This window comes from Mobula birostris, chromosome 22 (assembly GCF_030028105.1).
Source record: "Mobula birostris isolate sMobBir1 chromosome 22, sMobBir1.hap1, whole genome shotgun sequence".
In the NCBI taxonomy this organism is placed as follows: domain Eukaryota; kingdom Metazoa; phylum Chordata; class Chondrichthyes; order Myliobatiformes; family Myliobatidae; genus Mobula; species Mobula birostris.
The window spans coordinates 51877915-51897809 of record NC_092391.1 but is presented as its reverse complement, the minus strand read 5'-3'; the positions used below and the strand labels follow the sequence as shown (position 1 = coordinate 51897809).

At 44.6% G+C, this 19895-nt stretch overlaps 2 protein-coding genes across 4 annotated transcripts in view; both read left to right on the top strand.

Annotated features, from left to right (window-relative positions):
* The window catches only part of tctn2 (tectonic family member 2), a 57059-nt gene extending 50031 nt beyond the window's left edge, over nt 1-7028 (top strand). For both annotated transcript variants that reach the window (XM_072240734.1, XM_072240733.1), the window contains 2 exons: nt 1338-1426; nt 4612-7028. In XM_072240734.1, coding sequence (XP_072096835.1) covers nt 1338-1426; nt 4612-4733 — 211 coding nt within the window. In that variant the 3' untranslated portion in view covers nt 4734-7028. The remainder of the gene's footprint in view (nt 1-1337; nt 1427-4611) is intronic.
* Nucleotides 7029-8197: 1169 nt separating this feature from the next.
* LOC140186451 (V-type proton ATPase 116 kDa subunit a 2-like) overlaps nt 8198-19895 on the top strand; it is a 61852-nt gene continuing 50154 nt past the window's right edge. For both annotated transcript variants that reach the window (XM_072240732.1, XM_072240731.1), the window contains exons 1-2: nt 8198-8434; nt 16241-16319. In XM_072240732.1, the coding sequence (XP_072096833.1) occupies nt 8318-8434; nt 16241-16319 (196 nt within the window). In that variant the 5' untranslated portion in view covers nt 8198-8317. The remainder of the gene's footprint in view (nt 8435-16240; nt 16320-19895) is intronic.

Here is a 19895-nt window from a genome sequence, read left to right as displayed (position 1 = left end):
ACCCCTTTTGATTCTGCATCCCTAATGCACTGATACTCACCGTGCTGGCTGCAATTTTGACTTGTCATTTGCATGTCCTTCCTGACAGCCTGACTGCACGCTATCTTTGCTTTTTTTTACCCATCCGTCTTATCCAGAGTCCTTTCACTCCAGTTCCCATCCTCCTGCCAAATTAGTTTAGTCACTCCCTAACACCTCTAACAAACCTGCCTGTGAGAATATTGGTCCCCCTTGGGTTCAGGTGCAACCCATCACTTTTGAATTGTTCATACCTCCCCCAGAAGAGGACACAGTGATCCAAGAACCTGAAGCACTACCTCCTGCACCAGCTTCTCAGCCATGCATTCATCTGCCAACTCATTCTGTTTCTACCCTCACTAGTACGTGGCGCAGGCAGCAATTCAGAAATTACTATCCTGGTGGTCCTGCTTCTCAGCTTTCTATCTAGTTCTCCAAATTCATTTCAGGACCTCTTTGCTTTTCCTTCCTATGTCATTGGTACCAATATGTACCAAGACATCTGGCTGCTCTCTATCCTCCTCCAAAATGCTGTGGATGTGATCTGAGACGTCCCTGAACCTGGCACCAGGGAGGCAACATACTATTTGGGTGTCCCGTTTACATCCACAAAATCTCCTGTCTGTTCTCCTGACTATTGAGTCCCCTGTCACTACTGCTCCCCTCTTCTCCCTCTTTCCCTTCTGCACCACGGACTTATGCTCAGTGCCAGTAATCTGGTCTCCATAGCATTCTCCTGGGAGTTCATCCCCCACAAGAGTATCCAAAGCGGTACACTTGCTATTGAGAGGAATGGCCACAGAAGCGTTCTGCGCTGACTGCCTATTCACATTTCCATTTCTCCTGACAGTCACCCATCCACTCACCTCCTGCAACTTCGGGGTGACTACTTCCTGTAACTCTGATCAAAGATCTCCTCACTCTCCGGTACAAGCTGAAGGTCAGCCAGCTGCTGCTCCAGATTCCTAACATGGTCTTCAAGGAGCTGCAGCCGGATGCACTTCACACAGATGCAGTTCCCTGGGAGACTCTGGGTTTCCCAGCACTCCCAACATCTGCCATGAGGAACACACAACAGCCACTAGGTTCAGTACACACACTAGGTAAAGTAAGGATCTCTCCTTTATTCAACCTGTTATAGTCAAAAGTCTCCAGTTCAAATAACGTGAGACGAGTTGTTATCCAGCAAGTGTCAATAAAGTAAAGGGAATAGATGAAGTGAAGAGCAGAAATGTTTTTAAGGGGAAGGTGGAGGAATGGTGGGAGGGGAGCTGTTTCATCTTGTGGTTGAAAGTCATTGGAATAATTTTGTTGTGTAGCTTCCAGTTGACCTACACTGAATATGACTGTGCTCGGAATGATGTGTGTTGGCCTGACCTTGCCTATCCATTGACAAGGCGTTATGCAGGTAAGGAAGATGCATTCATCTTGATGCATTCTGTCGACCTAATTTCCGTGCTTTTGAACTGAGCACTGGTCTAGAATGATCTTGTGCTAATCAGTATAAATCTGCTCCACGATCAATCTAACCTTTCCCTTTTACACAGCCCATAACCTCCATTTTTCTTACATCCATGTGCCCATCAAAGAGTCTCTACAATACCTCTATTGTATCTGTCTCTACCACCATCCAGCAGTGCATTCCAGGCATCTCAGTGTAAGATAAAAATCTACTTCTGACATCTCCATAAATTTTCTTCCACCCTTTTTAAAAGGACGTCCTCTGGTATTTGCCATTGCTGCTCTGGGAAAAAGAACCCTGTCTGATTTTTGCTTCCTTCTTTCTCTTGACAAAATGTTTCTTTTATCTTACAATCATTCCCCTGTATTTTCCTCCATTCCATCTATGAAGCAATTAAGTCTCTGTTTGTATCACCACTTCCCTTAGCTGCAGGACCATTTATAAATTGCATTGCAACCAAGTAGATATGGGTGTAATGTAGGAAACGGGCTACAGTTGCTCACATCTCTGGTGACATTTCTATGTAGTGGCTGTGGAACCCTTTATATCCAATGGCAAGGGCAGCCATTAACAAAAATATTAGTCTCAATTTGGGCGTAAATCCCAGGAGGTTGTGAAAAGCCGAGATACTGTACGTGCTGGAACACTGAAAGAACTCAGCATGGGTGCAGGTTGGTGTTTTGGGCCGAGACACTGGATCAGGACTATGGGGTTTCTGTAGGATGGTTCTTGGACCTTTTAAAGTCCTGCGGCAGATACGATCTATTAACATCGCATTTCTTCCTAGCTATTCTTTTATGCTCAGTAACATGAATGTGACACAAGCAAGGCACCATCTTCTAACATAGAAACATAGAAACATAGAAAATAGGTGCAGGAGTAGGCCAATCGGCCCTTCGAGCCTGCACCGCCATTTATTATGATCATGGCTGATCATCCAACTCAGAACCCTGCACCAGCCTTCCCTCCATACCCCCTGATCCCCGTAGCCACAAGGGCCATATCTAACTCCCTCTTAAATATAGCCAATGAACTGGCCTCAACTGTTTCCTGTGGCAGAGAATTCCACAGATTCACCACTCTCTGTGTGAAGAAGTTTTTCCTAATCTCAGTCCTAAAAGGCTTCCCCTTTATCCTCAAACTGTGATCCCTCATTCTGGACTTCCCCAACATCGGGAACAATCTTTCTGCATCTAGCCTGTCCAATCCCTTTAGGATTTTATAAGTTTCAATCAGATCCCCCCTCAATCTTCTAAATTCCAACGAGTACAAGCCTAGTTCATCCAGTCTTTCTTCATATGAAAGTCCTGCCATCCCAGGAATCAATCTGGTGAACCTTCTTTGTACTCCCTCTATGGCAAGGATGTCTTTCCCCAGATTAGGGGACCAAAACTGCACACAATACTCCAGGTGTGGTCTCACCAAGGCCTTATACAACTGCAGTAGTACCTTCCTGCTCCTGTAATCGAATCTTCTCGCTATAAATGCCAGCATACCATTCGCCTTTTTCACCGCCTGCTGTTCCTGCATGCCCACTTTCAATGACTGGTGTATAATGACACCCAGGTCTTGTTGCACCTCCTCTTTTCCTAATCGGCCACCATTCAGATAATAATCTGTTTTCCTATTTTTGCCACCAAAGTGGATAACTTCACATTTATCCACATTAAATTGCATCTGCCATGAATTTGCCCACTCACCCAACCTATCCAAGTCACCCTGCATCCTCTTAGCATCCTCCTCACAGCTAACACTGCCGCCCAGCTTCGTGTCATCCGCAAACTTGAGATGCTGCATTTAATTCCCTCATCCAAGTCATTAATATATATTGTAAACAACTGGGGTCCCAGCACTGAGCCTTGCGGTACCCCACTAGTCACTGCCTGCCATTTTGAAAAGGTCCCGTTTATTCCCACTCTTTGCTTCCTGTCTGCTAACCAATTCTCTATCCACATCAATACCTTACCCCCAATACCGTGTGCTTTAAGTTTGCACACTAATCTCCTGTGTGGGACCTTGTCAAAAGCCTTTTGAAAATCCAAATATACCACATCCACTGGTTCTCCCCTATCCACTCTACTAGTTACATCCTCAAAAAATTCTATGAGATTCGTCAGACATGATTTTCCTTTCACAAATCCATGCTGACTTTGTCCGGTGATTTCACCGCTTTCCAAATGTGCTGTTACACATCTTTGATAACTGACTCCAGCAGTTTCCCCACCACCGACGTTAGGCTAACCGGTGTATAATTCCCCGGTTTCTCTCTCCCTCCTTTTTTAAAAAGTGGGGTTACATTAGCCACCCTCCAATCCTCAGGAACTAGTCCAGAATCTAACGAGTTTTGAAAAATTATCACTAATGCATCCACTATTTCTTGGGCTACTTCCTTAAGCACTCTGCAATGCAGAACATCTGGCCCTGGGGATTTATCTGCCTTTAATCCCTTCAATTTACCTAATACCACTTCCCTACTAACATGTATTTCGCTCAGTTCCCCCATCTCACTGAACCCTCTGTCCCCTACTATTTCTGGAAGATTATTTATGTCCTCCTTAGTGAAGACAGAACCAAAGTAATTATTCAATTGGTCTGCCATGTCCTTGCTCTCCATAATCAATTCAACTGTTTCTGTCTGTAGGGGACCTACATTTGTCTTTACCAGTCTTTTCCTTTTTACATATCTATAAAAGCTTTTACTGTCAGTTTTTATGTTCCCTGCCAGTTTTCTCTCATAATCTTTTTTCCCCTTCCTAATTAAGCCCTTTGTCCTCCTCTGCTGATCTCTGAATTTCTCCCAGTCCTCAGGTGAGCCACTTTTTCTGACTAATTTGTATGCTTCTTCTTTGGAATTGATACTATCCCTAATTTCTCTTGTCAGCCACGGGTGCACTACCTTCCTTGATTTATTCTTGTGCCAAACTGGGATGAACAATTGTTGTAGTTCATCCATGCAATCTTTAAATGCTTGCCATTGCATATTCACCGTCAACCCTTTTAAGTGTCATTTGCCAACGTTCCTTTATATTTGATTGCAAAGAAAATCATTTACACACCTAAGTCAACTTGTTCTCTATGTTCACTCCCACAAAAAGAGATTTCAATGTCTAACAAACTATGTGTTTGTCTAGGTGAAGCATACTCACAATCAATTGCCCAGGGAATGTTGCTGGTCTTCATCTTCTTGGTGACGGCAGTGTTGGGAGGTCCGTGGAACAAAATACGGAAGGCTTGGAATGACTCGACCTTTTAATACCCTGCAGCAAGCATGATCTCCATGTTCTTATAGTGTTCAGTAACATGAACACCAAGAGACCAGCAATTCAGGATCCAGTCAGAATCTACCTCTTCCCTACCTTCATTGTATCCTCCTCTCTTTCATTAATGGTCTGCAAGCTTTTATTTCTGTTGTTCCACAAAGTAAGCAGTCCTGTGGTGAAAGATATTTTGGTGTGTCTTACATTTGCAGAATTGTTGCTGTTTTACATTTTGATGCAACTGCAGAATTCATGCACTTGAATGGATACCGGACATAACACAGACTATCCCCTTGCGTTGTTCTGAATGTTTCAGTGTAAATATTTTAATGTATTTTTATATAGGAGTGTTCTAAAACCCTGATATGGTTTTGAATACGTGTTATTTTGAATTTAAAATTAGGCAGTGCATGACCATTTTTTGTTCTAAACCCAAAACATTGTTTCCCTTGCACAATAGACTTGGAACTTCTCTTGATACAGCACAACAAGAAATAAAAGACTGACATACAGCTAGGTGGTTTCACGTCAGGATGAAGGCTGGTCACCTTTGAAAGCTGTGCCTACTTTCTTTGTGAATGGGAGTGTCTGTCTCCATTTTTCTGATATTTTATTTGCCTTTTTTTGTATGCATAAACGAGCAAGAAATAACTTCCTCCTCGCATCTACTTTTCTTTTTCTCAACTGTTTCTTCAAAGCTGATGCTCCTCTTCCCTCCCCTTTCACCTGTACTCTTTTGGGAATAGTCAGCACACGTGTCAGAGCCTCTCTTCACAGTTACCACCTGCAGTTAATGTGCTAAAACATCCCAGCTGATATGACAGGAATGTGTAATGATTCTGACCTGCACAAGATGTCAGCACAATGACCAAAAGGCCTGTGGTGGGACAAATTTGAAGGAGAAAAGGGAGATGGAACTCCAGAACTTGGGGCCTTGATAATTGAAGGCATGGCTGCTAAGGAGAAAATGACCAAAAAAATGGGACAGGTTTGAGTATTAGGTTCTACATGTTCACAGTCTGTACGAGTGACTCATATGATGGGAATATAATATATAAATAGTACACTGATGAATAAAACTGGGTGGCAGTGTCAGCTACGAGAAGGTTGCAGAGACCTTCATGGAATAGAAACAGATTATATTTTTTCCCTCTTTTTGTTTATTCACAGGCTCTGTTTGCACATTACATCCGCAGGCAGCGAGTTCCTGACTCCTGCATGTGTTGCCAATAACATTTGCCTCTGTCCCTCCTAATTATTTTTCCATTTATTTTCTTTCTGACACTAGTTGTCCTCAACATCTCTATCTAAAGAAATCACGAAAGATTGAGTAGGTTAGGATAGTTTTCCTTAGGACATAGAAGATTGAGAGGAGATTTGACAGAGGTATACAAAATTATGAGGGGTATAGATAGGGTAAATGCAAGCGGGCTTTTCCCATTGCAGTTGGGTGGAACTACAACTGGAGGTCATGGGTTAAGGATTAAAGGTGAAAAGTTTAAGGGGAACATGAAGGGAAACTTCTTCACTCAGGGTGGTGAGAGTGTGCCATGAGCTGTCAGCACAAGTGGTGCATGCAAGCTCAACCTCAATGTTTAAGAGAAGTTTGGAGAGGTTCATGGATGGAGGGCTATGGTCCCAGTGCAGGTTGATGGGAGTAGTCCGTTTAAGTGGTTTCGGCATGAAATGGATGGGATGAAATTCCATCTGCTCCACCACTCCACCCATTCGTCAGTATGATCCACACTGTATGTCCAGGAGTCACCTGCACATAACTTTCTCTGTAAAACTGCAACACTATGTGCTGTATTCTGCTTCTGTTACTACCTTGGGGTAATTATGTTCAGCATGATCCAAATGCATGTCACACAAAACAAAGCCTTTCACTATATCTCAGTGTGGGTGTCTAATAACTCAATAACAGTACCACTATCATTACATTTAGTTCCCATCCTGGCACCTAAACCACTCATACAACTCCAGATAGCCCACCCCCTCCTCTTGTCCATCACTTCTGATGGGGGGGGGGCGCAGGGTCCGGATAGCCCCTGCTGTCAATCACATGGTTAGACTGAAGGATTGTTCACGCTCGAGGGGCGGGGTCATGCGGCAGGGGTGGAGTTAGAAGTCCACGGACTGTCAATCATGTAGCAGAGGCGGTGTTCGACCGTCAAAACGTGACAACCACGCTTCAGGGGAAGGTGGGTCTCGCGAAGGGTCGATTGTTCATACACTTGGCTCATTGAGTTTCTCCAGTGTTTTGTGGTTAACATTAAAAGTGAATAAGCATTACTGTCGACCAGTGATTTGATTAATGCAGTGTTAGATATCAAAATTCAAGATAAGTTTTATTATCAAAATACATATATGTCGCCATATACAACCCTGAGACTTATTTTCCTGTGGCATACTCAACAAATCTACAAAATGATAACAGAATCAATGAAAACCGCCCACCCTGGGTATTCAACCAGAGTGCAGAAGACAACAAGCTGTGCCAATGCAAAAGGAAGAAATACTAATACAAATAAATCACAATAAATATCGAGAACATTAGATGAAGAGCCCTTGAAAGTGAGTTCATTGGTTGTGGGAACAGTTCAGTGATGGGGCAAGTGAAGTTGCGTGAAGTCATCTCCTCTCGTTCAGGAGCCTGATGTTTGAGGGGTAATAACTGTTCCTGAACTTGGTGGTGTGAGTCCTGACGCCACTGTACCACCTTCCTGATGGCAGCAGTGAGAAGAGAGCATGTTCTGGCTGGTGGGGGTCCTTGACGATGGATGCTGCTTTCCTGCGACAGGGTTTTATGTAGATGTGCTCAATTGTAGAGAGAGCTTTACCCGCGATGGAGCGGGCCATATCCACTACTTTTTGTAGGATTTTCCGTTCAAGGGCGATGGTGTTTCCATACCAGGCTGTGATGCAGCCAGTCAAGATACTCTCCACCATTCGACTACAGAAATTTGTCAATTCAGGGACACAAGACTGCAGATGTTGGAATCTGGACTCGGCGAATCGAGCAGCATCTGCGGGCGGGCGGGCGTTTCGGGTCGGACTCTGTATTCGAGCCACGACGTGCTGTCAGGCCGGCATCGCTTGGAGCGCTCTGTTCCAGTGGCTCAATCAGCGGTGCAGTTATTGGTCCTGTTGCCTGCCAATCACTCAGTTTGGGCGGGCGTTGGTCTTACTGCCTGCCAATCATGGGTATGAGTATGGGTATGCCAATCATTGTCTCCACGGCCAACCAATCATTCAGCAGGGGCTGCGGTCACTGTCTTGTCATTCACTCAGTAAGGCGTTGTAGGTCACTACGTGTCGACACTTGGTCAATGCGATAGTTGGTCTCACCGCCTTTCAATCACGGAAGGGGGCGGGTTTTAATCGACCCGTGGGGGCAGGATCGTAGTCTGCCCGTTGTAGGTTATGATTGGTCACACTGCTTGCCGGGGGCGTGGTCAGCACCGGGAAGCGAGTCGTGGGGCGGCCGCTGCTCGGAATCGTCCTCCTGTTGGGCCTGTGGACGCGTAGCGGCGGGTTTGGGTGCATCCGTGTGTGGACGGGAGGCCAGAGGAACGGGACGATGGGTGCGGTGTTCCGCAGCGAGGAGATGTGCCTGGCCCAGCTCTTTCTGCAGGCCGCCTCGGCCTACGACTGTGTTAGCGAGCTGGGGGAGGCCGGCCTGGTGGAGTTCAGAGACGTGAGTCCAGCCTTCACTAACTAGCAGCCCTACTTATTGTGTTATTGACGGACTTGTACCACTGCCCCCTGTAGTGCCTCGCTAGCTCGTGATCCTTCCTGCTGTGGTAAACCCGCCTTCTGTGGTTCCTTCAATAACTAGTAACTCCGCTTACTGTGTGCCTCACTAGACAGTAATCCTGCCTTCTATCTGCCTTCACTAAATAATAACCCCGTTTACACGAGGAATTCTGCAGATGCTGGAAATTCAAGCAACACACATCAAAGTTGCTGGTGAACGCAGCATCTCTAGGAAGAGGTACAGTCGACGTTTCAGGCCGAGACCTTTCGTCAGGACTAGTTTATTGTGGGCCTCACTAACTAGTAATTCAACTTACTCTTGTGCTCCATTGAATAGTAACCCTACAGACTGTAGTGTCTCACTAATAGCTCTGTTTACTGTGCTCCATCACTAACTAGCAGATAACCAACCTTGTAACCCCATCACCTACTAGGTAATGGAAAAGCAACAAGGGTGTGGCTATTGGTAATCTGAACCCATTGTAATTTATCGTGTTTACTGCTTAACCAGTATCTTAACTAATGATCTTGTTGATCTATTACAAGCTGTTAGTTCCTGCTCGCTGTTGCATTTGGTTATGTATTAACTACCTGCTGCAGTATAAAACTGATCAGTCATCTGTAACTGTAGTCAATGTACCTGGTGCTCTGGTTGACTGGATGCTGGTTTGTTTTATTTGTGGTTATCAGTGGTAATTTGTGGTCATCTTGGCAGTCGGTGACTATTATTTAATAGTGGAGAATTCCCGCTCACTGTCTCTTCCTTTCTTCAGGAGTTTCTGCTGTGTTGGATCTGCCGTCTGGAAATTGGCAGCTGGCCAAATCTACCTGTCACTATAATTTCATTCTAGTACTAAGCCTGCAGAAGCTGTATGCTGTCGATCCACTTAAATGATTACTTGGGGCTAAATGCTATCAGATGCCAAATGCCACACATGTATTAGGGTGTTCCCTGATGCCAGTTCTGTTTCTGGGCACGTGATTAAAACTGTCACAGTGTGGGATAAAGTTGGGTTGGGTGTATATGCACATGCTTAATGCAGGTAAGGTTACTCTGGCACAGAGTGTTTGTAAAAAGGCATATTTAATTATGCTCAGTAGAAAGGGGTGCTTAACAAAGTGAGCTTGCCTGGTTAAAGTAGTAGTCACGTTGTTGTCAGGTTCGTAAATTGAGGCTGTTGCCAGCTCTGCCAGTATGTTGTTTGGAGGCACATAAGAAAATAGCCCATAATCAGCATGAGTTCCTTAGGGGAAAGTCTTGCCTGACAAATCTGTTGGAATTCTTTAAAGAAATAACAAGCAGGATAGACAAAGGAGAATCGGTTGATGTGTGTTTAGATTTTCAGAAGGCCTTTGACAAGGTGTCACACATGAGGCTGTTTAACAAGCCACAAGGCCATGGTATTACAGTAAAGATTCTAGCATGGATAAAGCAGTGACTGATTGGTAGGAGGCAAAGAGTGGAAATAAAGGTCTGTGTTGGGACTGATTCTTTCACGTTATGTCAATGATTTGGATGATGGAATTGATGGCTTCATTGCAAAGTTTGCAGATGATATGAAGATAGGTAGAAGGGCAGGTAGTTTCGAGGAAGTAGAGAGGCTACAGAAGGATTTAGACAGATTAGGAGAATGGGCAAAGAAATGGCAGACGGAATACAGTGTTGGGAAGTGTCTGGTCGTGCACTTTGGTAGAAGAAATGAAAGGGTAGACTGTTTTCTAAAGGGACTTGGGAGTCATTATGTAGGACTCTCTAAAGATTAATTTGCACGTTGTGTCTGGTGAGGAACGCAAATGAGATGTCAACATTTATCTCAGGAGGACTAGAATATATCCCTGACCACTCATGATGTATTTCAAAAAGTCTGGACTCAGACCTGGCTCAAACTGCATCACCTCACTTTTACCAGGATTAAACTCTGTCAACTATTTCTCATTCCCTTTTGCTAACACACCATTATCCATCTGCCACCATGGGCTCCCCGCCACGCTGTAAACAACTCCATCAATCATCTTGTTATCTGCAAAATTACTGATCATGCCTCTCTCATGCAGATCCAGGTCATTCACATTTATTACAAGGCTGTAGTAAATACAGTGCTGATCTTTGTTGAACATCACTGGTCATAGACATCTGGTCACAAAAACTGCCCTCTTTTCTGTTGCCAATTTTGGATCCAATTTGTCAACTTCCCTGGAATCCCAATAGCCCTAACCTTTTTGGACCATTCCCCAATACATGATCTTGTTAGATGCTTTGCTGAGGTACATATAAACCACAGCCCTCGTTAATACACTCTGCTGACTGATGGGGAAAGATAAATCTTATTGGTCCAGGCAGGGTCTACCTTTGACAAAGTTATGCTGGCAAACTCTGGCTAGTCACTGCCTTTCCAATTGATCATTAATCCTGCCCCTCTAATTTTCCAAAGTCTTCCCTTCTTCTGATGTTAGGATCACTGGTCAGTAACTGCCAGGCTTTTCCTTGCTGCCTTGCTAAAAAAAAGCAGATAGAGTATCTCAGGGTTGAAATGTCTAATACCAGGGGGCATGCATTGAAGGTGAGAGGGGGTAGGTTGAAGGGGAGTGTGAGGGGTACAGAGAGGTTGTTGCCTGGCATGTGCTGCCTGGTATGGTGGTGGTAGAGGCAAATACATTAACGGCTTTTAAGAGATGTTTAGATAGGCACGTGAATGTGAGGAAGATGGGGGCGAGGGATATGGGCATTTGTGTAGTTGAGGGATTAATGTTTGTTTTATGCTCTTTAGCTGGCTCAGCACATTGTGGGCTGAAGGGCGTGCTCTGGGTCTGTGTTCTTTGTTAGCTGTCCTCGAGTCAGCCGGTACCTCACTTTTGTCTGGCAAAGATTTACAATTTACAGCCTGAGCCCCAGCAATCTCTTCCCCTACCTCTCGTAACAGCATAGGATTAATTTGGTGAGATGTTGCTTTTTGGAATGTCGGATTGAGGTGGGACTTTCACTGTGAATGGCAGGGCTCTGGGAAGAGTTGTTGAACAGAGGGACCATGGAGTACAAGTACATGGTTCACTGAAGGTACAGTCACAGGCGGTCAAGGTGGTGAAGGCTTTTGGTACACTGACCTTCATCAGTCAGGGCGTTGAGTATAGGAGATGGGAGGTCATGCTATGGTCGTACAGGTCACTGATAAGACCCTACTTGGAGTATTGTGTTCAGTTGAGGTTGCCTTGCTAGAGGAAATAGGTTGAAAGAAATTTACAAGGGTGTGTGTACAAGGTCTGGAGAATGTAAGTTGTAAGGAAAGAATTAAATAGATTAGGACTTTATTCCTTGGAGCGTAGAAGATTAGTTTGATTTGGTGGAGGTATACAAAATTATGAGAGGTATGGAGAGGGTAGATGCAGGCTTTTCCACTGAGGTTTGGTGGGGCTACAACTAGAGGTTATGGGTTAAGGGTGAAAGGTGAAATGTTTAAGGGGACCATGAAGGGAAACTTCTTTGCTTGGGAGGGTCGTGAGAGTGTGGAACAAGCTGCTAGCACAAATGGTCCTTGTGCGCTCAATTTCAATGTTTTAAGAGAAGTTTGGACAAGTACATGGATGGTAGGGGTGTGCAGGATTATGGTCCTGGTGCAGGTCTATGATAGCAGGCAGTTTAAATGGTTTGGCATGGTCTAGATGGGCCGAGGTACTGGTTTCTGTGCTGTACTTTTTTATAACTCTAGGAAAGATATTACTGCTCTGGAAAGAGTGCAGAAAAGATTTACAAGGATGTTGCCTGGATTTGAGGGACTGAAGTACAAGGAGAGGTTGGACAGGATAGGATGTTATTCCTTGCAGTGTGGGAGTCTGAGAGGAGATCTTGCAGAGCTGTATGACATCACTGTCAATGCACTGTCTTTTTCCCAGGGTTGGGGTATCAAGAATTAGAAGGCATAGGTTTAATGTGGGGGGGGGGGGAGGTTTCAGAGGAACCTGAGGAACAAATTTATTTTTCACAGGAAGGGTGGTATCTTTGTGAAATCAGCTGCCAGATGTAATGGTTGGGGTGCTATATCAATGTGTAAGGGTGGATACAGGCCTTTTGGCCCAAGTGATTGATGCTGACCACGGCACCCTTCCTGCTCATCCCACTTGCTCTCATTCAACCTGAAACTGTACTCACTGGAATTCAGAAGGATGAGTGGTGACCTCGTTGTAACTATTGAATGTTGAAAGGCCTCGATAGAGTGGATGTGGAGAGGTTGTCTTCAATGGTGAGAGGATCTAAGACCAGAGGGCACAGCCTCAGAATAGAGGCACATCCCTTTAGAACAGAGATGAGGAGGAATTTGATTAACCAGGGGCTGGTGAATCTGTGGAATTCATTGCCACAGAAGACTGTGGAGGCCAAGTCATTGGGTGTATTTAAAGGCAGAGGTTGATAGATTTTTGACTGGTCAGGGCATGAAGGGATACGGGGAGAAGGCAGGAGACTGGGGCTGAGAGGGAAAATGGATCAGTCATGAAATGGTGGAGCAGACTAGATGGGCCAAATGGCCTAATTCTGCTCCTATATCTTCAATCACTTCAGGCCTTTTCCCTCCATGACGGACTCCCGGACGTTTCTGTAGTAGGTGGCACTGCCCAGCTCCTCTATCGAGCAACTCACTGCTGGGGTCGACCGGCAGTATTAAATGACCAGAGGAGACCTGTGATTGTGTAAAAGGTTGAACAATTACATCTCTGGTTGGACCCAGAGGCCATGCTCCCAACCATCTTACTGATACTGGACTGAACTGGGTTCATCCTGTATCTTCACCTAATTCCCATCGGGGAGCTTGGTGATGCTGACAATGTAATTCTATAGCAAATGGTGACATAATGAAACTAACTGTTACATAAGAAATAGGAACAGGAGTCGGCGATCTGGTCCGTAGAGCCTGCTCCGCCATTCAATAAGATCATGGCTGATCTGGCCATGGACTCGTCTCTACCTACCTGTCTTTTCCCCATAACTCTTAATTCCCTGCTATGCAAAAATCTATCCAACCTTGTCTTCATTGGGCAGAGAATTCCACAGATTCACCACTCCCTGGGAAAAGCAGTTACTCCTCATCTCCATCCTAAATTTACTCCCCTGAACCTTGAGGCCAGTGAATCCTTCCTCAAGTAAGGAGACCAGAACTGCACGCAGTACTCCAGGTGTGGCCTCACCAGTACCCTGTACAATTGCAACATAACCTCCCTGCTTTTAACTTCAAATCCTCTAGCAATGAAGGCCAACATCCCATTTGCCTTCTTGATAGCCTGCTGAACCTGCTAACTAACCTTATGTGATTCATGCACAAGCACTCCCAAGTCCTTCTGCACAGCAGCATGTTCAGTCTTTTATCATTTAAATAATAATCTGATCTTCCATTTTTCCTTCCTAAGTGGATGACCTCGTATTTACCAACATTGTACGCCATCTGCCAGATCCTTGCCCATTCACTTAACCTACCTATATCTCTCTGCAGACTCTCCGTATCCTCTGCACAATTTGCTTTTCCATTCAATTTGGTGTCATCAGCAATCTTAGATACACTACACTTGGTCCGCTCTTCCAGATCGTTAATGTATATTGTGAATAGTTGCAGGTCCAACACTAACCTCTGTGGCACACCGCTCACCACTGATTGCCAACCAGAGAAACACCCGTGTGTCCCAACTCTCTGTTTTCTATTGGTTAACTCATCCTCTATCCATGCTAATACATCACCCCCAACTCTATGCCTCCTTATCTTAGGGATAAGTCTTTTATGTGACTCCTTATCAAATGCCTTCTGGAAATCCGTAAATAATGGCCATCTGTTCCTCTCGATCGACTGCACTTGTTATAAAGAACTCCAGTAAATTTGTCAAACAGGAGCTGCCTTTTCTGAATCCATGCTGTGACTGCCTGATGGATCCATTTCTCTCCAGATGCCTTGTTATTTCTTCTTTAGTAATAGCTTCAGGGATTTTCTCAACTACAGATGTTAAACTAACTGGCCTGAAGTTTCCTGCCTTTTGCCTACATCCTTTTTTGAACAGTTGTGTGGTATTCATCTTCTTTCAATCCGCTGGCACCTGCCCAGAGTCCTCAACCATAACCTCTGCCATTTCTTTCACCACCCTGGGAAACATTCCATCAGGACCAAGGGGCTTGTCTATCTGTAGGCCCAGCACTACCTCTTTTGTGATAGCTATTGTGTCGAGGTCCTCACTTCCCATTGCATCCATGACATCTCTCTTTAGCATGTTAGACGTGTCCCCCACATTGAAAAGTGACACAAAATAGTTATTCAAAGCCTTGGCCATTTTCTCATTACCCAATATCAATTCCCCCCTTCTCATCCTGGAAGGGACCTACATTCACTTCTCCGCTTTATAAAATTATAAAAACTTTTACTATCTATTTTTATATTTTGTGCCAGTTTATTTTCATAATCCATCTTCCCTTCCTTTATGGCTTGCTTAATGGTCCTTTGTTGCTTCTTAAAGTTTTCCCAATCTTTCCAGTTTCCCAGTTTCCCACTACTCTTGGTGGCTTTGTACACGCGAGCTTTTAGTTTGATGTGTTCCTTTATTTCCTTAGTTATCCAAGGCTGGCTCTCCCCACCCTTACTGTCTTTGCTTTTAACTGGAATATACTTGTAATTCTGTTGCAAATGATGACATAATGTAACTAACTAACTATTCAGTGGTTATATAATTAGTTCTGCAGCCACTGTATATTTACTAACAAGATGGTGAGGAGAGGAACTTTCATTCCTCTGTTTCAGCTGGGCTGCCTCCTCTCTGTCTCCCAGCCATGGTGATATACCTTCGTCTGCTTAAGGTGCCTGCCCGCATGCTTGTGAGTTAGGTCTGCTGACTCCTTCAGAAGAATGGTTCAGAGGTACGTTGCTTAAAGGGAAATTATAAACTGCAGATTGCAGTGAGGGTAATTCAGGAGTGCTATATTTCAAAGTTCAAAGTAAATTTTATTATCAAAGTACCAATACGTCACCATCTACAACCCAGAGATTAATTTTCTTGTGGGCATACTCAGCAAACGAATAGAATAGTAACTGTAACAGGATCAGTGAAAGATCAACCAGAGTGCAGAAGACAACAAACTGTGCAAATGAAAATGTAAATAACGAGAACATGAGATAGAGTCCTTAAAGTGAGATCATTGGTTGTAGGAACATTTCAATGATGGGGCAATGTGAGGTTGAGTGTAGTTATCTCCTTTTATTCAACAGCCTGATGATGGGGGGGGGGGGTGGGGGAGGCGTTCTTGATCCTGGTTGTATCAGTCCTGAGGCTCTTGTACCTTCTACCTGATGGCAGCAGCGAGACGAGAGTACGGCCTGGGTGACGGGCATCTCTGATGCTTGTTGCTGTTTTCTTCTGACGCTGATGCACGTAGATGCGCTCTGTGGTTTACTGTGATGTACTGGGCCGATTCCACTATTTGTAGGACTTTCCGTTCAAGGCATTGGTCTTTCCATACCAGGCTATGATGCAGCCAGTCAGTACACCTTCCACCACGCATCTATAGAAGTTTGTCAAAGTTTTAGATGTCATGCCGGATCTCCACAAACTGAGGAAGTAGGGATGCTTTGTGCTTTCTTTACAATTGCACTCACATGCTGGGTCCAGGACAGGTCCTCTGTAGTAGTAATACCCAGGAATTTAAATTCAGTAGAATTGTCATTTACTACATAAGAACTTTATTCTTTCAGAGCGACTAATTTAATTGCTATTTCTGCTCCTGCAGCTGAATCCTAATGTGACCACCTTCCAGCGGAAGTTTGTCAGTGAGATGAGGAGATGTGAGGAGATGGAGAAGACTCTCGGTAGGTTGGTTGATGTTAACGTGGTGGAAGATTAATTTGGTAATGAGATATGGTGCTGCCCACAAGTTGTGTTTGCTGCCTGCGCAATTAGTAATGTTTCATGCTTCTGTCTGTGGTCCTCACCCCTCTCTCTTGAACCTGTCCCTTCCATCATGAAATCTGTCTCCCCCACACTCCTGTGCTTGGGTCCATCAGGCAATGGTGTGTATTCCTAAAGGAATGGAGATGATAGATTCCAAGTCATGGTTGGATGTGAATTGGGGTAATTGTCTTCCCATCACCTCTGCCTGTTTTTTTATGGTTGGGAGAGGGCATGATTTAGGACATGGTCTCCAACGTTTTTATGCCATGAACCAATACCATTAAGCAAGGGGTCTGAGGACCTCGGGTTGGGAACCCCTGGTTTAGGAGTTCTGTAGAAGCCATGGCAAGTTATTCCATACTATCTTGTTAATTGTACCTGATATGGCTTTATAATCGTGAAGATTAGACCTTTTATTGATAGGAGGATAGTCTTAGGTTAAAGGGTCAAGGAATATTGAGACATCAAGGCGAATGTGGAGAGCAAGCGAGAGTTTAGTGCTGACTGCCTGCCTTTTGATCGCTGCTGGAGAAGGAGACTGTGAGCAGCCTGTTGCTGTGTCAGGCGGGTAGGCCTCTCTGCCTCGTGTGGTGACCCTCTCTTTCAATGAATGTCGGTGATACCGGAGGATGGTGTCGTGGTTCTGCATTTATGGATTGGGCTATTGCTTTTATAGACTGTGGACTTTTTCAGACTTGTAGTTTTTATATTTTTTTTATCGCCCGTTTTCCTTTTCCTTTTTGTTGTGTGAGGGGAAGGTGTTTGGGGGTTGATGTTCTGTTGTGCTGTGTTAATTTTTTTTGTGCAGGGGAGGGTTTGTTTATTGGGGGGGATTGATGTGGTTCTGTTTTGTGCGGGGGGAGTGGTGTTTTGGGAGTTGATCGGGATGCTGTTCTTTTTTGTATGGATGAGGTGGGTTTGATATTTCTCTCTGAATGACTTTCGTGTCCCTTGGCTATCTGGAGAAGACAAATTTCAGAGTTGTATATGGATACATGCTTTGATAATAAATGAACCTTTGAATAATATTGATCATCTGGTAGTTTGGTTGGTTTAGTAAGGTACTGGGAAGTACAGGCAGAGTCTGTGGAGAGGAGACTGATTTCTGTGATGTGCTGTGCTGTGTTCACATCTCTGTAGTCTTGGGCAGAGCAGTTGCAATATCTACTCGTAATATATCCAGACAGGATGCTTTGTGGTTCATTGATTAAAATTACTGAGGGTCAGATGGTACACATCACATTTCTTTCTCTTTCTGAGAAAGTAGAGGTGCTGGTGAGCTTTCATGGCCATAACATCAATGTGATTGGAGTGGGGCAGGCCATTGTTGAAGGCTTATGGCATACTTTCCTTCATCAGTAGAGCATGAGTCACATGAAGCTTGTATGATATGTTGGTTAGGCTGTATTTGGAGTACACAATGGTCCAAATAGAGGCTAACCAACAGGTCTTGTTTCTGTATCAGAGGTAAGATGTGGCGGTTTTGGAGAGGGTACAAGAAAGATTTTGCCGGCGTTAGAGATTGTTAGCTTGAAGAAGAGGTTGGACAAACTTGGACCTGATGGAATTATATAAAGTTCTGAGAAGTTAATCAGTCTTTCTTCCCATGTTGGAAATACAAAATAGAGCAATTGGCTCTAAGGTGAGAAGAGGAAAGTCTTAAGGTGTATGTGGAAGTTTTTTTTTCCCTCCACAGAATGATAGATGCCTAGAATGAACTGCCAGGAGATGTGGCAGCAGGTACGACAGCAAAGTTTGAGAGACGTTGAGACAGTTATACGAATCAGAATCGAGTTTAATATCAGTGGCGTATGTTGTGAAATTTGTTGTTTTGCAGCAGCAGTACATTGCAATACATAATAAATACAAATTAACAATAAGGAATTTCTATATTAAATTAGTACAAAAAGAAGGCAAAACAAAGTAGTGAGGTAGTGTACATGGGTTCATTGTCCATTGTCGGGTAGCAGAGGAGAAGAAACTGTTCCTGAATCATTGACTGTGTGCTCCTTCAGGCTTCAATACCACAACATTGATGGTAGCATAGGTGATGATGGTTCTTAATGACAGATGCCACCTTTTTAAGGCATCGCCTTTTGAAGATGTCCTTGATGCTGGGGAGGCTAGTGCCCATGATGGAGCTGGCTGTGTTTATAACTTCCTGCAGCTTCTGATCCTGTGCAGTGGCCCCTCTGCACCAGACAGCGATGCAACTGGTTAGAATGCTTTCCATGGTCCATCTTTAGAAATTTGTGAGTGTCTTTGGTAACATATCAATTCTCCTCAAACTCCTAATGAAATGTAGCCACTGTCATACTTGTAATTGCATTAGTATGTTGAGCCCAGAGTAGGTCTTCTGAGGTGTTGACACCCAGGAACTACTGTGGGTGCCATGGTTAGCACGATGCAATTACAGCTCGGGGTGTCGGAGTTCAGAGTTCAATTCCAGAGCGACCTCTAAGGAGTTTCTCTACATCTTCCCTGTGAAATGCGTGGGTTATCCCCAGGTGCTTCACTTTTCTCCTACAGTCCAAAGACTTGTTGGGTAGGTTAATTGGTCATTGTAAATTTTCCTGTGGTTAAGTTGGGGTTGTCAGGAGTTGCAGGGGTGCCACAGCTCAGTCTGGAAGCTGTACTGCTAATTAAATAAGATCAATGCGAAGCTGCTCACCCTTTCCACTGTTGTTCCCCCGATGATGACTGGTGTATGTTCCCTCGACTTCCCCTTCCTGAAGTCCACAATCAATTCTTTGGTCTTACTGACATTGAATGCAAGATATTGTTATTGTCCGGGGGATCTGAGGCTGAGTGCAGAGCCAGTGCTGTTGTATCCACTGTAGACCTACTGTGGTAATAGGCAAATTGCAGTGGGTCCAGGTCCTGGTTAGGAGTTGATTCCGGCCATGACCAACCTCTCAAATCACTTCCTCACAGTAGTTGTGAGTGCAACTGGCCTTGGTCATTGATACAGCTCACCCTGCTCTTGGGCACTGGTATGATTGTCACCCTTTTGAGGCAGGTGTGAACCTCCAACTGCAGCAGTGAGAACTACCCAGAGAGTAATCCCAGCTATCACTGAGGAGATGTGATTTTCACATTATCTAGGGAGTTGTCCTAACCTTCATTGAAGAGATGAAGTTCCCGTGTTACCCAGGGAGTAGTTCCAGCCATCACTGAAGAGATGTAGTCTCTCATTACTCAGGGAATGGTCCCAGCTTTCACTGAGGAAACCTGGTTCTCGCATTACCCAGGGAGTAGTCCCCCCCATCACTGAGGAGATGTAGTCCTCACATTATCCGGAGACTAGTTCCAGCCATCACTGATGAGGCATGGTTCTCACATTACCTAGGGAGTAGTCCCTCCCATCACTGAAGAAATGTGATCTCATATTACCCAGAGAGCAGTCCCAACCATCATGGAGCAGATGTGGTACTTGTGTTACCCAGAGAGTAGTCCAAGCCATCACTGAGCAGATGTGGTCCTTGCATTACCCA